At 32.0% G+C, this 21913-nt stretch overlaps 1 protein-coding gene across 2 annotated transcripts in view; it reads left to right on the top strand.

Moving 5' to 3' along the window:
• The first annotated feature begins 3788 nt into the window (after positions 1 to 3788).
• The window catches only part of LOC132743187 (uncharacterized), a 33230-nt gene continuing 15105 nt past the window's right edge, over positions 3789 to 21913 (top strand). The window contains exons 1-2 of one of the 2 annotated variants that reach the window (XM_060731715.1): positions 3789 to 3884; positions 20192 to 20786. In XM_060731715.1, the coding sequence (XP_060587698.1) occupies positions 20208 to 20786 (579 nt within the window). In that variant the 5' untranslated portion in view covers positions 3789 to 3884; positions 20192 to 20207. Of the gene's footprint in view, positions 3885 to 20191; positions 20787 to 21913 lie in introns of those variants that run through there. The other variant, XM_060731716.1, reaches the window with a different exon arrangement.

Raw genomic sequence — 21913 nt, 5'->3', positions numbered from 1 at the left:
GTTTCTGCAATTTTCATATAATTAACTTGTGGTTTGACAACTGTCGATGTTGACAAGTGATGTATGTTGATCTCACTATAAAGACGTTGGCCTCCGCCGATGCATTATCTTAGTATTTTAAGACATTACTGTTGTGGTACCATTGATTCTTTATACATATAATACCTAGGATTGTTACTACAAAGGTCGTTTCTAGGGTCGAGTGAAGTAGCATTTTTTCCATCGAAAGATTCTTGCTTTCCCAGAACATACGGAAGATTTTATGAACATGGAAAGGAATAATCGCCTTATTTACATGTTTTTGTCTACGTAATTATTAACAAATACGACTTTGCTATATCAAGAAGATTTATTTTGTGTTATAATCCTATTTACAAAAGTCATCTTCACACATGTTTAGGTCTATAGTTAAACATCATATGAATACTAAATATCATTAAGAATCAATCAAATGCGACAAGATTCTTTATAAAATGTAATGATTTATTTCATCTTTGTATATATGTATGAGTTGCAGATGTATGAGTGTCATAATAAATATGACGTAAACGTCAAACTTTTCCAACTTCTTTACGAGATTACATGATTTAATGCTCTTCAAAAGATGACATTTAAATAGTAACAATATTTGCAGTAAATTTTATCGGAGGAATGTTTCAGATAAGCGTTTCAGGAAAATGATGTAACCATAAGTATGATTGTTATTGACTATTGTGTTTTACTGGTGTTTTTTTCCAGAAAGCTAATGTTTAGTCGCCTCTGATATAACCGGACAATCTACCAATTGTCCAACAAGCGTGTTTTGTTCACAAAAGCAATGTTTTTCGATTTAATATGTACCAGTACCTTAACTAAAACTATAGCTTGAACTATATATAAATTTTATAACTAAAACGGTCATCTTGTATTTTGATTTTACATTACATGTAATTGCAATGTAGAAATTATATCTTTAATTAAAAGCAAGGAACGTAAGAAAAAAAGTACTATCAAAGAAAGAAATTGCAAAACCAAATAGTTTCTATTTGTTTGATTTTTTGGTTATGAGAAACAGAAGATAAAAAAACAACAACAAAAAAACACAACACAGTTTGTTTTGTATGTTGAAAGTAAAGTTAAGAAAGAAAGAAATTGTATAAAGGACATGTCTGTATTTTGCTTGCTTGGTATAAGGTTACTAAAAAGCAATATTAAAAGACGTTGCTGGGATTGAAGTAAGTTTTGTTTTGTTTGCTTGAAGTTAAGTAATAAAATGAAATTGAAATATCAACTTGTTCTGTATGTTTGGAGTGAGGTTATAAAGGCAAAAATTCAAATGTTTGAAGTTAGATTTAGAAAGAGAAATTGCATATAAACAAATAGTTATGTATATTTGAAGAAAGAAATTGCAAAGAAAGTGTTTTATACATGAAAAGTGTTTATTTGATAAAAAGGTAAAAACTTATATATATATTTATATGAGCCATAATTCATCATTGCTGAGGTTCAAATTTAAGAATTGTCGGAGTAGTTTTTATAATTGATTAGTTAGGTATTTAGAACAAGTACTAGATTATTATTTACGTGCGTTCCTATTTAGTTATTTTTAATGCTGCATTATTTTTAGCACAGTTAAATATATTACGTCAATATAAATCTGTTTTTCCAATTTTTAAATGAATCTTGCATTCAAATAAAATCTACATATATATTTTATTAACGTTGACCAGTGTGTTCTTTGTGTCTTTCTCAATCACTTAATTGTAAAAATATCCAATACCTGTATTACGGGTTCGATATACTTTATCAATAGAAATTTACTGTTTTTATGTTGTTTTTTTTTGGTTGTTTTTTTATGTTTTTTTTTATCAAATATGTGTTTTTGTTTAATCGGTCCATTAGTAGTACACTAGATCACTAGTAACACCCTGCAAACATCTTTATATGTACTATATTTCTATATCTGTTTCGCAAGTTTATTATGAGGCAATATATAAACCCAAACGTACTCTGGTACTCTACTGTCAATTATTTCAAGCAGAAGCGGATACCTGAGCACCGTATAAGCACCGACCCTCTGTTCTTTTGTTTCAGCGATCTCTAACCTAAGCCATTTATCCTTTTCCAAATGATAAACAAATTGTGAATATATTGTTTTTTTTTCTATTTGGGACATGACAATTATCATGAGTGTCAATTAAATGTTATTGATATGCTATACATTTTAATGTTTGTTGATTAAAATAGTTAATGAGAATATTTTCCTACAACCATAGCTCACGATAGAAATAAACTGTCAACTGTATCATTCTCTCCTCAACTGCCGAGAATTTTTTATCAAATAAGAAAGGGATAATACTTGGATGGTACTTACATAAATACGACATTGATTATGACATGGGAATCTATGTATCGTGGTAAATTATGAGCAGATTGCAAATTCTTCATAATTTAATCTTCAATCAATTATTTAATAAAATCTGTCTTCTTTGTTATGTTTACTTTAGAACTTTGAAATTATTGAAGTTCGTAAACATATTCGTTCACGTTACAAAAAAAATCTTTAATTATGGAAATGAAAGTTATTAAAAAAGTTATATTATCTTTTTATTTATGAACTATTTTTCTTTTTGATTAAGTAGGCGGCTTTCAATTTAGTTATAAGAAGAAGGTTTCACTGATATTTGCTCTTTAGAATTAGCACTATTTCAAGATGGATAGATGTGTATTTATTAAAACAGTTTAGTAAAGAAAACACCCAGAGTAATACGAATCCTTTATCAAGCAAATAAAGACTGATTAATATACATGTTTTCGTGAATAAATGTATTGGGAAAAAATATGATATCATTATTAATATTTTGAAATATTCTATTACAATATGATTTTATAAAAGATTGATATAACTTTTATTTGAATGTTATATCCAATACTTAACCTTATTGTTCCAATCTTCATGCAAACAATATGTACCGCAGCTTATCTAGACAATCGATTCGGTATACAATGTATTAATTCAATGTTTGAGGACAACATTTTTAAAAATCTGAAGTAAGAGCAGGATGCAAATTAATTAGTTATCTAAAATAATTCAAGAAACAAATAATTAGAAACATAAGCATTATATAGAGAACTGTCTTTAAAGCTTTGAAATGAATTGAACTAGATCTCACATAATTAATTATCACTTTAGCAAATACTTTTAAAGACCGATGATTATAATATAAAGCATCATAAACATACAACAGAAAAAAACATTGTATAAATTGTTTAAAATATAAAATCAGATTAGCGATTTCGTATCTATTTTATTTTTTTATTTTCGTTTCTTCCAGCATTAATAAGTTAATTATATATGTTTTGAATTGATAATACTGTAAGATGCTTATTGATCAATTAATCATTTATTTTGCATATAATCAACATGATAATTTGTTATCAACAGGTACATAGTAAGTATATCTCTTTGAAGCGCAAAAAATTGGACAGTATCCGTTTGAATTGCTTACTATGTTTAAATTCGCCCTTTTAAAGTTTTGTTTCTTTTTTTATCACTTTTTCATCAAAACTGCGATATTTTAAATATATATTGGTTTCATACCGGCGATATTTATGGTCTTGACGGACCAGTCTATCTGATATACATTTAAATAAATAAACGATTTAAAGCAACTATCCTATTTACTTAATACGCAACGACTGGGCGTTATTAAATGTAACAAAGTCACGTGGTAGTTTTATTTCACATTCAGTTGCTAGCGTTCTGAAATACAATTTGAATAATCAATATCGATCCATGTTAACAACAAGTATCTAAAGATTTTCATAAGCCATTACATTGGAGACATGTCAAGATGGCCGCGGAGAGCCCAGGATAAACATTCACATCAAGAGGAAAACATACGGTATGTTTTATTAAATCTATTGATTAGAAATGTACGCAATTTGTGATGAAGACAAATGTCAATAGGAAACAGTGATAGGTTTATTTGAGAGTTAACATATTGTATGTTCGATGAATAAAGGTTGGTATATCTAGCTGATATAAAATTGTTACCAATTATAAACGAAATATATGTATTTGTTCAAAACTTTTGTATTAAGTTAAACCTTATCATTTCTGAATAAACCTACATAATATTTGAATGTAGACTTGACATGCTTGTTTCTCAATTTTTGACGGGTCTACCCATACAAATCTTGTTTTGTCTTATGTAGATTACTAGATTTGTTGGCATACACACTTTTGCTGTTTGATGGTTTGGTCTACAAACAATTGGATATTACATTCTATCGGTTAATATAACATCATTTATAGTCAATTACTGTACAGTATTAAATAGTACAACATATAATTATAGTATTAGCATTAATTTAATTGATAGAAACGTATCTCCTTTTTATTGATATAAGTCAGTGATGAGGAAATAACTTGAATTTCCATATAGATTATGCATTAAATTATGCATTAAAATATTCATCTGGAAGATAAAGGTTACTTCAGTATTTCGGGAGACGTAATTACAGTTCATGTCATCCTAAGCTTAGTTTGTGTCTGCTTAAATACTCTTTTGTTGTTTCATGGTTATGTCTACAAACGATTGCATATGACATTATACCGGTGAATATCTCATCATATTCAATTAATAAATTGTCAATAATTGTATAGTATTTAATAGCAATAGTTATGAAATAACACTTTTTGATAGAATAGTATTGATTTGTTATTGATATGTCAGTGAATGTTTTGTATGAATAGAAGAAATAACGTGATAGCGGGAAAATAAATTCTACTTCAGCACAATTAAAAAAAACAACGTTACACCGTCATTATCACTACTCATTCAAAGGATATTCGAAATATTATTTATAAACCATTGATGTCAATGGATATTGTACTGCTTTATAATTTACGAGTTTATTCTACTTAAGTTAAACTTCTTTGGAGAAAAGAAACAACATTTTGTTGACAAAGATTAGTTGTTGTTGCTCTTTTGACGTTAAAATTATTGTGAAATTTTATCTAATGAAATTATGAAACGGTTGAAAAGAAGATTTTTCTGTTCAAACGAACACTCTGCAGAGGTTACACAGTATTTCAATTTGTCATGGGAAAATATTTGTCATGAATAGTTTGACTGCTTTATCATATTTTGCAAATTGATGTTTAACTACCTTTTCATATGTATTTTACCACTGAAAGTTTGACTATATTGTCAGGTATGTTCAGTGAAGCGTTACTCCTTTATCATATTTTACCCATGGGTGTTTATCTACTTTATTCTATTTGCCATCAGAGGTTTGCCCGCTTTAAAATATTTGACATATGAGGTTTAAGTTCTTTATTATGTTTGTTTTGGGACGTTTTGTCCTTTATCATATTTACCTATGGGTACATGTCTACTAATGCATGTTTACCAAGGGAGAATGTACTGCTTTAACATATTGGGGAAGTGATTTTTAATTACTTTCAAACTTGAAACTGTAGATTCGACTCAGTTTTACTACTTTTCGTATTTGCCCAAGGCATGTAGAATTGGCAAATGCTTATAATTATCATTAGAGGTATTTATTTTGTCAGTAATTTAACATTTGTTATTACACAGACAGGGAATATTTCATCATGTGTTTTAGAAGTATTTTATTGAATGCAAATCACATATTAACACGAGGTTTGATATCACAGAAGCTATTTATAATTCAAAGTTAAATTCTATGATTGACATACATTTGAAAAAAAAAACATACAAAAAACTACTACAAAAACAACAAAACCCTCAATTTCTTTCTTTAGCAAGAGGGTAAAGTAAATGTCATTTACAAATATCCTAATATGATAGTGTTTATTTATTAATTAATCTCAATTACCTTTATTTGAAACGAAAACCTCAGTTATTAAAAATATATATTTGCAGAGCTTTTGAAAGACTTATATGTAGAAACGGAAATTATTTTCATTAGATGCAAAAATGTTCTTATATATAATGAACATGTCTTTAGCAAATGAAATAGAAATAGAAATCGGTCTTTCAATTTTCATTTCGTTACTTCGTGTAATGCAACATATATGTGTTATGTACTGTTTCTTTACGATTCTATAATCTAAGGCCATTATTTAGTATCAATTTAATTTTCTAAATTTTATCTTGAACGCGTTTTTCCGAAGAATTGACTGTAAAACAAAATGTTGTATTTTAATGGCCTCAACAGCTGGTAGGTTTCATCCAACATTTTTTTCCTCCGGTTAGATCCCTTGTAGTATTAATTTACTGGAGTATCTGTAAATGTTTACACTGTATTGGTATTGACCAATAAAGGAGATTGTTTATGAGGTTGACAAAAGTTTCGGACGTGGTTAGGAAGTGATCTTAGCCAGAACAATGCTCTCGCCGTTCTTATTTTCTCCCGCTTTGTTTGCAAACCGACACATTGTTGAAGTTTGTTAAAGAATGATAGAAAATGGTCTAACTAAGAAAATAAATCCGAAAATGTATATCTTTAAATTTAGTCATTAATGCTGTACAGACGTTTTAAGTGTTGTTTACGTGACGTCACAATGTAGTGCCCAACAGCGCGTGAAAAATCAAGAACGCAATTTCAATATCGAAAAACTGTTTCATTACATATTTATTTCACTATAAAAACTATGTATTTTGCTTCATATGTATAAAGTGAAATAAAATAAACATTTCTTATCAACGATTTAAAAATTCGTTATTCTCAAAATATTTCTCCAAACGTCGGACTTAACGACAGTTGTTTTTTCAACCGCCTGGAACAGCCTTTCAAGAACGTTTCTATTGGAATCTTGCAGGCGAAAACAAATTTAACCCCCTATTGCATTTTTTTCTTAACGTGTTAGAATGGAAATAGATATTCTTTTTTATTGCATTATAATATAATAATGCACGGTTTATCGTTTACATGTTTTGTAATTAATCGGCCTGAGTGATTATATTCCTACACATTTGAATTCAAACCGTGAATTATTCTACAACAATGCACTCAGAATTGATATATATTTCCTTGATAAGTACAGATTTCTATCTTATCTGTATCTGCTTTTTTCCGAATGATAATGATGACATGAATCATAATTTGCAATTACTTTCGACGTCATCCTAACCCTAGTTTGTTTCTGCTTGTTTGTGAGCAAAGGAGGAATACAGCGCACATAAAAAAATCTTGTATAGCTTGTTCGCGTTATATCTGTAGTATCTTCAGATAAATACGTCATATACAAATATCTATTGTACTTACATCGTATATCGTCATCAATCAATTGTTTAATGATGGCAACATATTATACAATTTACAATATTTGACCATTACTACCCGTTCACCACCTGCTCTAAGTCAACACTTATAGAGACTTTGATAACATTTGATAACGCAATGGACGACAGAAAACCTTAAAAATAGGAGCCTCAGGCGCACGTTATCCACCATGTTTTAATTTGGTTTACTTACATAAATATAAAATTGAAATACTATTTTTGTGAACAAAGCTAGAAGTCAGTGTATATGTTTCTACAGATAAACATTATCCAGAAGGTCCTCTTTTGTTCAGTAGGGAATCTAGATGTTTTAATTACGTTTATAAAAATGAATAACCGGCTGAACGGCGTTTCCTACCATTTTATTAGGAATGTTATTTTGTAAAATTACGTAAACCTTTATGCATTGTTATGTAAATTCTCTGCAAGCAGAGACGAGACGGATTTTTACTGCTTCGGTATATCTAAAAGTAAGATTGATAATAAAAAAGAGAAAGGAAAATAATACGCAAATATATAGAGCTTAGATAATAAAAATGGCAATTGAAATGTGTGTGTCCTTTATGTTTAGAGCAATCCAAATAAAGTATAGTTATTGTTATGTGCAATTAAGAATATGTTGTGCCAACGGTTAAATTTTCATCTTTATTAACCTCGTTTGCAAGTATCCGACATTTAAAATGCTATACAAAAGGTCTCTATCGATATCTCAAGATAAATATTTTTTAATCACTGCGTATTTGTTTTCAAAGTTTAAAATAGGACAACAATATCCAGCATAACTTCTTTTACCCTTAGGCAAATTTAAACACGTGTTATGTTTTGACATAAATATGACATTTTCATTTATAATACGACAATAGACAGTGTAGTAGTCTTAGTGAATATCACGAAAACAAATAACATTCAATGCATTACGTTAAGAGTTTCTAAAGAATCTAATATAAAATACAAAACACACATTGAACAATTCCGTTTCAATTATATGACACCATCTTTACAACAATGGTAAATATTTTAGAACGTTAAAATTGAAAGAAATACTGAATATTTTATTTTCTTTGTAATATCTATTGATCAAACTGTAAATTTAAATGCCCTGTCGTAATAGCATGTACACAAAGACTGGTAGATGTTTACTTAAATCAATCGAAGGTAATGCACAAGTTATATTGGAACAACTTGATATTATTATAATTACCTTAAGTCTATTACGAGAAGATCGTGATCAATATTTTAAAGTTTCCGAAGTGTTTGCTAACGTACGAAAGCCTAATAGTGTCAAATAAAATAAAAAATAAAAATGCAAATGCGTTATAACGCGAATAAAGGCGTTATAACGCGAATCAAAAGGCGTAATAACGCAAATAAAGGGGTTATAACGCGAATCAAAAGGCGTAATAACGCGAATAAAGGCGTTATAACGCGAGTCAAAATGCGTAGTAACGCCGTTACTCGCGTTATAACGCGAATCAAATGGCGTCATAACGCGAATAAAGGCGTTATAACGCGAATCAAAAGGCGTAGTAACGCCTTTATTCGCGTTATTACGCGAATCAAAAGGCGTAATAACGCGAATAAAGGCGTTATAACGCGAATTAAAAGGCGTAATAACGAGAATAAAGGCGTAATAACGCAAATCAAAAGGCGTAGTAACGCGAATAAAGGCGTAGTAACGAGAACCAAAAGGCGTAATAACGCAAATTAAAACGCATTATAATGCCAATTTAATACCGTATTTATACTAATCAAATTGCCTAGTACCGCGAGAAAGGAAGACCAATATTGATCCGAATCTATTGCTCAAGATATAAACTCGTATAGAATAATACAATATACATTTACAATAACTATCATTCCATTTGCACAGTAATAATGCAAACTATTTGTCATAAACTAATGAAGACTCTTTAATATTTGCCAATATAAGATGACTTGGTGTCTTATTGGTCCATTGGACTGGACTTCAATAAAGTTACTCTGAATTCACATGTATCACATCATTGATTTTAAACACGTCACTATAGTAAATGAATTTCTTTTCTTATCTTTTCTTTTCTTATATCTTATCTTATCTTATATGTGCGTCATGTGTTCAATTATCTACGGATATGTCCTGTATAATTACTTAATAACATGTAGTATCTTCTAATTATGTGAATGTCGTTCCCAATTACGCTATATGTAATAGGCTATAGGAAACAAGATTTTGAATTAAGTAAATCACATTAGGGTGAAAGTATATCTTAATTATTGATAGGTATGCTTAGAAGGGTGAAAGTGTTTCTGTTAAGTTTCAATTATAGGAGACATTGTCTTCTTTGTCCTTGTAGAAAACTATCTAAAGTTGGGTGATAGTAACCTTTAATCCGACGAAAGCATTTCCTAATAAAAGATTTAAAAAAATCAAACTGTGGTCTTAGGACGTATCCGTACAGAATTGAAAATACAACGTACATCCTGATCAATTCATTTAGATCAACATTGTTCTTCCTTTCTTACATGACTAGGCCATTGTTTGGAATTTATATGGTATAAAATAAGCGTTATAACGACTTTTGTTTTGCGTTATAACGCCTTTTGGTTCGCGTTATTACGCCTTTTATACGTGTTTCGCGTTATAACGCAAATAAAGGCGAATCAAAAAGGCGTAGTTACGCCTTTAATCGCGTTATAACGCGAATCAAAATACGTTATAACGCAAATTGAAAGGCGTAATAACGCGAATAAAGGCGTTATTACGCCTTTCAATTCGAGTTATAACGCTTTTATACGCGTTATAACGCCTTTGATTCGCGTAATTACGCCTATTGTTTCGCGTTATTACGCGAAAAAAGGCGTTATTACGCCTTTCAATTCGCGTTATAACGCCTTTATTCGCGTTGTTACGCCTTTCAATTTGCGATATAAAGCCTTTATTTGCGTTATAACGCCTTTGAATTGTAAGGCGTAATAACGCCTTTATTCGCGTAATAACGCAAAACAATAGGCGTAATTACGCGAATCAAAAGGCATAATGACGCGAATAAAGGCGTTATAACGCGAATCAAAAGGCATAATAACGCGAATAAAGGCGTTATAACGCGAATTAAAAGGCGTAATAACGAGAATAAAGGCGTAATAACGCAAATCAAAAGGCGTAGTAACGCGAATAAAGTCGTAGTAACGAGAACCAAAAGGCGTAATAACGCAAATTAAAACGCATTATAATGCCAATTTAATACCGTATTTATACTAATCAAATTGCCTAGTACCGCGAGAAAGGAAGACCAATATTGATCCGAATCTATTGCTCAAGATATAAACTCGTATAGAATAATACAATATACATTTACAATAACTATCATTCCATTTGCACAGTAATAATGCAAACTATTTGTCATAAGCTAATGAAGACTCTTTAATATTTGCCAATATAAGATGACTTGGTGTCTTATTGGTCCATTGGACTGGACTTCAATAAAGTTACACTGAATTCACATGTATCACATCATTGATTTTTAAAACACGTCACTATAGTAAATGAATTTTTTTCTTATCTTTTCTTTCTTATATCTTATCTTATCTTATATGTGCGTCATGTGTTCAATTATCTACGGATATGTCCTGTATAATTACTTAATAACATGTAGTAATCTTCTAATTATGTGAATGTCGTTCCCAATTACGCTATATGTAATAGGCTATAGGAAACAAGATTTTGAATTAAGTAAATCACATTAGGGTGAAAGTATATCTTAATTATTGATAGGTATGCTTAGAAGGGTGAAAGTGTTTCTGTTAAGTTTCAATTATAGGAAGACATTGTCTTCTTTGTCCTTGTAGAAAACTATCTAAAGTTGGGTGATAGTAACCTTTAATCCGACGAAAGCATTTCCTAATAAAAGATTTAAAAAAATCAAACTGTGGTCTTAGGACGTATCCGTACAGAATTGAAAATACAACGTACATCCTGATCAATTCATTTAGATCAACATTGTTCTTCCTTTCTTACATGACTAGGCCACTGTTTGGAATTTATATGGTATAAAATAAGCGTTATAACGACTTTTGTTTTGCGTTATAACGCCTTTTGGTTCGCGTTATTACGCCTTTTATACGTGTTTCGCGTTAAAACGCAAATAAAGGCGAATCAAAAGGCGTAGTTACGCCTTTAATCGCGTTATAACGCGAATCAAAATACGTTATAACGCAAATTGAAAGGCGTAATAACGCGAATAAAGGCGTTATTACGCCTTTCAATTCGAGTTATAACGCTTTTATACGCGTTATTACGCCTTTGATTCGCGTAATTACGCCTATTGTTTCGCGTTATTACGCGAAAAAAGGCGTTATTACGCCTTTCAATTCGCGTTATAACGCCTTTATTCGCGTTGTTACGCCTTTCAATTTGCGATATAAAGCCTTTATTCGCGTTATAACGCCTTTGAATTGTAAGGCGTAATAACGCCTTTATTCGCGTAATAACGCAAAACAATAGGCGTAATTACGCGAATCAAAAGGCATAATGACGCGAATAAAGGCGTTATAACGCGAATTGAAAGGCGTAATAACGCAAAAAAGGCGTTATAACGCGAATTGAAAGGCGTAATAACGCCTTTATTCGCGTAATAACGCAGAACAATAGGCGTAATTACGCGAATCAAAAGGCGTAATGACGAGTATAAAGGCGTTATAACGCGAATTGAAAGGCGTAATAACGCAAATAAAGGCGTTATAACGCGAATTGAAAGGCGTAATAACGCCTTTATTCGCGTAATAACGCGTAACAATAGGCGTAATTACGCGAATCAAAGGCGTTATAACGCGAAAAAAGGCCTTATAACGCGAATTGAAAGGCGTAAAATAACGCTTATAAAGGCGTTATAACGCGAATTGAAAGGCGTAATAACGCCTTTATTCGCGTAATAACGCAAAACAGTAGGCGTAATTACGCGAATGAAAAGGCGTAATAACGCGAATCAAAAGGCGTTATAACGCGAACCACAAGGCGTAATAACGCAAAACAAAAGGCGTTATAACGCTAATTTAATACCATATAAATTCCAAACAGTGGGCTAGTAATGTATGGAAGGAAGAACAATGTTGATTTAAATGAATTGATCTAGATTTGCGTTTGATTATATGCTCGACAGAATTTCGGGCATATTATGTTATACCCCCTTAGCGTCCGTCTGTCCGTCTGTCCGTTAGCAATTTGGTTTCCGGAGCATAACTTAAGTTCCATTTGGCCCACAATATTCAAACTTCATAGGGGGTTTGTTATTTGAAGGAGGTAATACTTTATGACCTATAAGTAACCAACTCATCTTATATTGGCAAATATTAAAGAGTCTTCATTAGTTTATGACAAATAGTTTGCATTATTACTGTGCAAATGGAATGATAGTTATTGTAAATGTATATTGTATTATTCTATAGGAGTTTAAATCTTGAGCAATAAATTCAGATCAATATTGGTCTTCCTTTCTCGCGTTACTAGGCAATTTGATTATTATAAATATGGTATTAAATTGGCATTATAATGCGTTTTACATTGCGTTATTACGCCTTTTGGTTCGCGTTACTACGCCTTTATTCGCGTTATTACGTCTTTTGATTTACGTTATTACGCCTTTATTCGCGTTATTACGCCTTTTGATTCGCGTTATCACGCCTTTATCCGCGTTATTACGCCTTTTGATTCGCGTTATAACGCCTTTATACACGTTGCTTCGCCTTTTATCGCGTTATTACGCCTTTCAATTCGCGTTATAACGCCTTTATTCGCGTTATTACGCTTTTGATTCGTGTTATAACGCCTTTTGATTTGCGTTATAACGCCTTTATTCGCGTTATAACGCCTTTTTTCGCGTTATTACGCCTTTTGCTTCGCGTAATAACGCCTTTATTCGCGTTATAACGCCTTTGCATTTTTATTTTTTATTTTATTTGACACTATTAGGCTTTCGTACTAACGTTTCTGAAATTATTAAATGTTTTCCATCGATTGATAAAATCATTTTATGTTCGTCTTTACATTAAATCAACGCATGTTGCAACTACTATATATAAATATCGATGCGTAAATAAATTGACCAAATTGGTCAATTTGTCTCAAAAAACTAATGACATGGCTGCAAAAGAGTATATAACACTCGATATATTTTGCTTGTCCACAAAATAATTTCCAAAATTAAAAGATCAGTGACATTAACACTGAAAAGTCCCGCTAAAGAAATATTTTACATCCATCTTCAAAAAAGGAAATTATTTTCGAAAAATAAATTGCATCTTCTTTTAGCTGATTGAAAACTTTTTGAAATAGTAAGACAAACCTATTTCTTTTAGGCTTCGTGAGGATTGATTTCAAACATTCTCCTATAAAAGAGAGAGAGAAAAAAAACGCAATAAAACTTAAAATTTCACTAGACGCATTAAATAAATGTACCCTTAAGAAACATAATAAAGCAGAAGTACAGTAATAATTCAAGTTAATCACATGATTCTTGGAAGAAATGTCTTATATACGGATTGAATTATTATCTTTTATTCAGGAAATAGACAAGCAAAAGAAACACATATATTTTTTGGGTAAATGGTTCAGCTTTTGTAAAATTCAATAATAAAATAAATAATTGGACGGTTTTCTTTGATCTAATCACACTTTTGCGAGACTTTAAACATATTAATCAACAAAACTGTACAAGACTTAAATTAGTGTGAATAAAATATTGTTATACGTATGGAAATATCACATCTAAAATAAAAATGCACTAGAACAGTAGTTTAAGATTGAAATGGATCAGGCTTATAATGTTGAAATAATTTCCGGTAACCTCCGAAAAGCCATTGATATTGTTGTGCATAAGATTTTTTTATCAAAATAACAGCAATTGGTCTATCCGAACTTCAGTCAGAATGGTATCGTTTTGCTTGTCTAACAGGAATAAGTTGGTTGATATTTCAGGAATACTTTCATCTTGTGCTGATATTTGTAACTGAGTACCTCAGGGGTCAATTCTAGGTCCTTTGCTCGTCTTATTGTATGGTAATGATACGTGTGTTGTAGTGAGAAATAAATCAAATGTGCAAATAGACTACTCTGTTATATAGAGGATATTTGTTTAGTTCAGTGTAAGATCGGAATATATTTCACCGAGTGAGCACCAAAAGGTATATTTCACGAGTGGCGCAGCCACGAGTGAAATATGAATTTTTGGTGTTCACATTTCGATCTTACACTAAATTAAACAAATTTTCTTTTTATTATATGCAAAGAAACGTTTCAAAAAGACATTAAACCTAATACTGAATGAAAAGCGCGCCAAATAATAATACAATGTGACGTCATTTACGACGTCACGTCATTAAGTTGGTACCCAGTACTGTGCACGCTGGTATTTCACTGAAACAACGTAAGGGGCTTAAATTCAAAACAGTGAAATTATCAAAGTGGTAATTTCACTGTTTCAAACAGTGAAATTACCATTTTTATATCACTGATATATTTCTATAAACCCCCGAAAAGCATGTAATAAACATGTGTCATGTATATCCCTGTATCACCGATTCTGTTTAAATGTCACTAATTAAGGAATAAGCCCTGTAAAGACTGAGGGCATTGAATTGTGTTTCCGGTGCATTTAGGGCTGTTTTTTGCAGTAACACGTGTAAATGCCCTTTCTTCCAAATTGTATCCATTTAATCACACCCCAAATTATCAACATTTGATTGAGATGCTTTAATTGCTGATTTTCGAACTGAAAATTATCTGTATTTCATAATCTTTGTCTATCATATGACTTTCTAAGTAAAAATAATGAAATATTTCAGACAACCAAAACATGTTCTAACCTAGTTAATATTCTATAAGGGACACAGTCAAAATCATACAAATTCCGATGTTGATGATATGATAATTATATCGCTTCTCAGTTACCTTTGTAAATATTATCTAATTTCTTTTACTTATTATCTAATCTCCTTTAAACTTTGTGCTATGATGCCTTGCACAACATTACATGTTTCTACCATATGTGGTATTAAGAAAATGTCAAGTGTAAACCAGAGACTTTTATTTCATCAATTTACATGAAGCTATACATTACATATGTTTAGAAAAAAAGAGATATTTTACTCTCAAAAGATACGAATGGGGAACACCTATCGTAAAGTTACGACAGATTTTGCACTTAAAATTCTATAGAGGATATTAATTGTAAGATTAAAATTATCTTACAAAAAGAAATTTGTCTTGATATATTTTGTAGAAAGGGATGCAGAAATGCAGATAAGATGCTCACACGCCTAAATTAAGCAAGAAAATTATACGTTTACGCATACAAATAAAAATCAAGGCAAAGAATAGTATCCAAAAATCTTAACTTTAAACTGAGAATTGTGGTTTATGCCTCAAGCTCTTAGGGGTATACGGAGCCATGTAGAATTTCTTTTGTCTGTCCCTTTGTCATACTGTCCTGCTGTATGTCAGAAGATTGACAGTGGAGAGCGGGGTCATCTGTGCCCTATGTACACATTTTTAGTTTTATTAATATTGGGCTATATTTATTTAACAAAATATGTCAATTATCACATAAACCGCAGCACAGGAGTGTAATAAAACCATTTAATACGATATTGCACTAGTAGTGTAAAACACTTTGAAATGATGTTATTGCGTTATATTCAAGCAAATCGTAAAAGCGCTATTTGGATTTTTATCGTCGAACCCACACAATGTAGGTCATATGGTGACGTTCCAAGCGGATGAAAAATACAAAAATAAATTGGTACGAAAATAATGTTTAATCGCTTGCAGTACGAAGTGATATACTGCTCATGTGTTTAAACTTGCTTTTTATCCAGTATGACAGCGTTAAATTGATAGGTTTCTGAGGGAATTTTCGGAAACTGTGGATATTGTTCGAAAAAAAGACAGGGGAAAATGTCAGCTCTGTGGATTGGGGACCTGATATTTGACATATATTATTTAATTTTTGCAAAGACTACTGAAATAACAACAACAACAACAACAACAACAACAACAAAAAAACAAACAAACTCTGGTTCTCTTCATCTATCCAACCTTTGATGTGCATGCCGGAAGCAAATAACGTTTCTTTTTGGCAGGAGAGACTAAAACGACTCCCATATTTTTACCGGACAGGTAAAGTGAAGTAATACTAGAAGTCTAAAAGAGAAAGTTTTATATTTCATTATACTGTATGTATCACTTTTATTATAATAAGTGTTTTATTTTGCCACCGTCTTGTTATATAAATTGCCCTGTGATTAATCTGGATGTGCGTCCAGTGTCAAAGCCGCGTAAAAATCTATAAAATAGATAAATACAGAATCGCTAAAGAAAGCCCAACACGGCAAAATTGCAGGCTCGGTTTGATTGAGCCTGTTCATGGACTGTAGTGGAAAGTGCAAGTTACCGTCCACGCCCCCTAGCACCGGCTTAAGCAGAATTCAACATTTAAACATGAAATAGTAAAATTTTGAATTTAGAAGCATCCGCAGATGTGTTCATACGGCGGTTATCATGGAACCTTCAATGTGACACTTCCGTGCCATTCCATGAAAAGCGGCGTATGGTCCCCAAGTAATAAAAAGCGTGTGCCCTAAAAACCACACGGTTTCAAAATATGTGTGTGTCCCAGTGGGCGCATGTTAATCTGTTAATTTGTAACCACTGTGTATCACGGTTTATGATTTGCATGTACTGTTGATTAGTTTAAATTTCAGTTGAAGATAAGATTTGATGTATAGATTTAATCAAAAGTCGGGCCACTATTCAATCAATGGCAAAAAATAGAGCGTTCATTACTCTTTTAACGCTACTGCTATGTCGAGCAACAACTGGGTGATCGCTGTTTTCACCTACATGCATTTTGATACTGAGTTTATTTTCGGTCTGAAAAAAAAAAATCAAGCCACTTTTCAGCCCCTGTGACAATTTCTCTCAGGCATCTAGGGTCTTCATCGTTGAACCTAGTCAATAAGGCTGAGGCTTTTTCAACCATCTCCTTTTTTAGAATTAAGCAAATGCAGGATCCAACTGGCGCACACTTTCCTTAAGTTTATCTTTCCTTTCAAGATGGAAAACCCATAAGATGAACTAAGGCCTGCTGCGTCACTTATCTCCTCCACGGTATGTTGCGTCGTCATTAACTATGGGTTTGTCAGTTCTGATGTATTTTACAGACGGTAGCGGAAATTTGATATAAGTCATCCTTGGCATTAGTGCTACATTTCTTAAACTTTGACACATGGCAATTGTACAATATGGAAAGGCATTTTCTCCATTAACTAAAATAGTAAAAATAAAAATTCCTAAAGAAAGTCCAACACGACAAATTTGAAAATGTTGCGGTTGCATTTAGCCAGTTCATGGATTGTAATGGAAAAATGCAAGTTACCGTCCACGCCACTAGCTCCAACTTAAGCAGAATTCAACATGAAATTGGAAAATTTTGAATTTAAAAAACATCCGCAGATGTGTTCATACGGCGGTTATCATAAAACCATCAATGTGTCACGTTAGTGCCATACCATGAAAAGCGGGGTATGGTCCCCAATTAAAATAATGCGTGTGCCCTAAACGAGAATCAATGGGTGAAATTAAACAAAATAGAATTTTGAAAGGGGATCAGATGTTATGAAGCCTGCATATCATATATAAGAAGTCAAAAGACAAAGTTAAAAGCAGATAAAATATTCTAAGTGTGATTCCTCATTATTCAAATAGGAATATTGGAACTAGAAAATGCCACGTATTTACACAATAACCCACAAATTTTGAAATAAGCTCTTTGCTCCTCTCTCAAATTGTCAATTCAACTCAGCCATGTCTTGTTAATGAGCTTCATCATCTATCACACACAACAAACAAGTCAACTGTACTATGAAATAATCTGCGTTTACCATTCATATCATTTATGTGTTATCATTAAATATACGTTTTCCTCATTTTAAACATGTAACATGACATCACATGTTTACATTTATTTTTTTCTAAAGAATCAGTTGTAAATTTACAATCATTAAAATGGTTAATGAATTTCATTGTTTTTGTTCATTTTATGATGATATATATTTAAGGAAGACATAAAACACCAGGTGCCTCTAATTCAATTTTGATCTATTTCAGTTAAATAAATGATAACTGTTAAAAAATGGTTTCAGATTAAGCAACCTAATAACTAATATTCTCAAGTTAATTCAACTCAGCCATGTTTACAACCAACATGTATTCAAATGACTTTCTAAAATCTTATTGCGCATGCAAATTATACGAAAATATACTGTTGATTAGAAACATCAAAAATCTTTTCAACGGTATATTATTCGTGTACTTTCACGTGCAAATCATGGTTCAATTGAGTTGTTGCCACTAATTAAAACATGCCTCTTGTATGTACTTTTTAATATCATCAGATGAATAATTAATCTCCAACGATTACGGACATAAGGTCAAAATTGGAAGAAATCATTGCTGAAAACGTTAAATCCAAAGCAATTTTTGCAAGACTATTTCAATTTTTGATCGATATCCGTCCATTATCGGCATTACTCAATCACAGCGTCCTCTTTGCTTGAGAACAAATTGCTCTAACAAAAAAGTATATCTATTCTGAATATGTAAATCTTAATTAAATGTTTAATATCTCAAGAAGACAATGCAAAAATAAAACAATGCCCCACATTGTAAGTGAACTAATTATTTTCAGCTGTTGATTGCCGGCGTGCCTCTTTAATGAGATAAAGGTCTGTCAGGTCAGGTCTTTAGAACTTTGTCAAAAGAAAATGATTAAAGTGTAAATAAATGTTTAATGTGGTTTAAATTTAGTAAGTTTAGTGTACATGTTTGATTTCTCAGCTCACCTGAGCACAAAGTGATCACATTTTGTGCGGCGTCTGTTGTCCGTCAGTACGTCATTCAGATAGTTATAAAACTTGTGCCATTCAATTTTCAATAATTTTCTGGAATCTTGTTAATTTGGGCAGAAATTAAGCATATAGCAAAAAGCTATACTTTAAAAGATACTTTAAAACAAACGAAGTACCAAGAAAATGTCCTCTCGTAAGAATGGACGTCTGTCAATCTGTCAGTCTGTTCCTCGGTCAACAAAAACTGGATCCCGTTAAAACGCAAAATGAACTGAAAATATTTTATGAAACTAAAAATTGGGACGATTGTAGTCTGGGGATTATAAATTTTTTTATCCTAATCTTCTTCCCTTATTTAAGGATTTGGTTGCTATGACAACAAATAGACTTCGAATATGGCAAATACAACAATACTAGTGACAATTCAAAAAGAACTGGAAATTTGTATGAATCTTAATATGACAATCCAGTCAAAATATTAGAAAAACATTGTTAACTCTTTATAGGTTACATGTTCTTCCTTAATATCCTGGAAGTTTTTTCAGAAAAGTTATCTACGCTGAAAAATTCGAATTTAGTCATTTGGGGACAGTTAGACCAAATATAGAAAACATTAAGATTTTCACTAATTCAGATGCACATATGAACGTTGTGAGATCATTTAAAGATCAAAACATTCTATCTGCTTTCCATTCTTAGCGAGCAATATTGATTGTTCTTTTTCATGAAGAGCCTTAAAAATAAGGCAAGGGCAATGACTGTTATATCTTGTTATCTAATACCAAAATACGTATCAGATGAATTCAAAAGACCGGCACAAATAATAGTCAGTATGAATCAAGTACCTACTGCTCTTAGTTAAATATAAACTGGAGACATCATCAAATAAAAAAAATCCCGTCATGCCTGTAATAGTTTGTTGTCCCTGTAATTGATTTAGTTTAGAAACTTCGCTACATTTATAATATTTACCTGATATTTTGGACTTCAAGTCCAAAACCTTATTTCCTTATTCATAAAAATACAAAACATAAATTTCTCTTTTTTATTTCGTTTAGATACTGATAGAGTATCATGATGGCACATCAACTTCAGTTAGAGAATGAAAAATACAGACAGTGGGTAAAGGCAGGTTTAGGACTTGGATATTTAAAGGAGGGGTTGGCACCATTCTGTAATGACATAGCTCACCAACAGCATAAGGATATCTTACAAAACATTTGGTCCACAAAATCGCTACCATCAACTGTGACGTGTGGCAGCTGTCGAGTTGAAACTCTCAAGCCAGACCATAAGCCGGTAGGGAATGCTGGAAACAAAGTTTGTCCTTTTGGGCAAGTAAAATGCAGCTGTCGCTTTACAAGCGGTAAAATTCCTTGTCCGAACAACATATGTGGCGCCATCTATGACTATATTGTACAGCATCATGCATCCTCACCACCTGCACCTAACTGGAATAACAGCGATGCCCAATTGTGGTCGCTAGACCCTTGGAGCATTTGTAAGTGTTTTATAAATGCTCCAGGGTACGAGCAGAAGCAATCTGCTAGTGAAACTGATTGTACTGGGCTTTTGCATCTATTGATAAATAACCAGTATTTTCATAGCCACATTGGATGCAATGTCACAGGAACAAACAACATTTTTTCAAAGGTAAATCATTAATAAAATGTCTTTTACTTATCTTTTATCAGTGGTACTGTGATGTTCATGATCTGAAGTCAGCGTTAAATTAATTAAAAACAAATGATGATTTTACTATGAAGGTAATGAAGTAATTTACTTCTAAGGTCGATGATTTGAAAAAAATAAGGTAGATATTTTTGTATTTGGTGTGAGATAGCATCCTGGACGTCTAGGATATATTTTTTATTTCTGAACAGTTCCAATAAGACTTATTATACCCCAGCGCAACAAAGTTGTAAGTGGGGTATACACAAATCAATTTGTCCGTCCGGCCGTCTGTCAGATTTTCCGGCCAATAACCTAATATTCCTTGGCGCACAGTCTTCATATTTTGTATTGAGATTGGGCATGATAAGTAGGTGACCAATATTGATTTTAAGGTCACTAGGTCGAAGGTCAAGTTCACAGGAGCCTTGTCTAAAAAAGCCTGTCTGCCTAATTAGTTAAGAATCCTTTAACCCTTAGTCTCCATGTGTTGCACGGAGTTAGTCATTAATATTTGATGACTCCTATAGATTTTCAGGTCCAAGGTCAAAGACACAGTGACATTGACTAAAATAGATTGTCCGCCCAATAAATTAAGATTATTTTGATCTACACTCTTCATATTTAACATGGCTGTTAGTCATGACCATTAGATGACCTCTATTGATTATGAAATCACTGGGTCAAAGGTCAAGGCAACATGAACCTTGACTTTAAATAGCCGGTTGGCCTTATTACTTAAAAATGCTATAGTCAACAGTTTTCATATTTGGTATTGAGAAGGGTGATGACTAGTAGATTACCCCTATCAATTTTAGTTTACTAGGTCAAAGGTCAAGGTCACAGGGCTTTTACTTTAAAAAACTTGTCTGCACAATAATTTATAAATCCTTTGATCCATAGTCTTCATATTTGACATGGAGGTTGATCATGACCAAGAGGTGACCCCTGTTGATTTTAAAGTCACTGCGTCAAATGCCAAGGGCACAGGGGCATTTTCTTGGAAAAGCTTATTCATTCAATTGCTTAAGAATGCTTTGGTCAACAGTCTTCATATTTGGTGTTGAGGTTAATGACTTGTAGATGACCCTTATTGATATTTTAGTGAC

This window comes from Ruditapes philippinarum, unplaced genomic scaffold (assembly GCF_026571515.1).
Source record: "Ruditapes philippinarum isolate M1 unplaced genomic scaffold, ASM2657151v2 ctg1217_1_1_1_1, whole genome shotgun sequence".
In the NCBI taxonomy this organism is placed as follows: Eukaryota; Metazoa; Mollusca; class Bivalvia; order Venerida; family Veneridae; genus Ruditapes; species Ruditapes philippinarum.
This window is presented reverse-complemented; position numbering and strand designations above follow the sequence as displayed.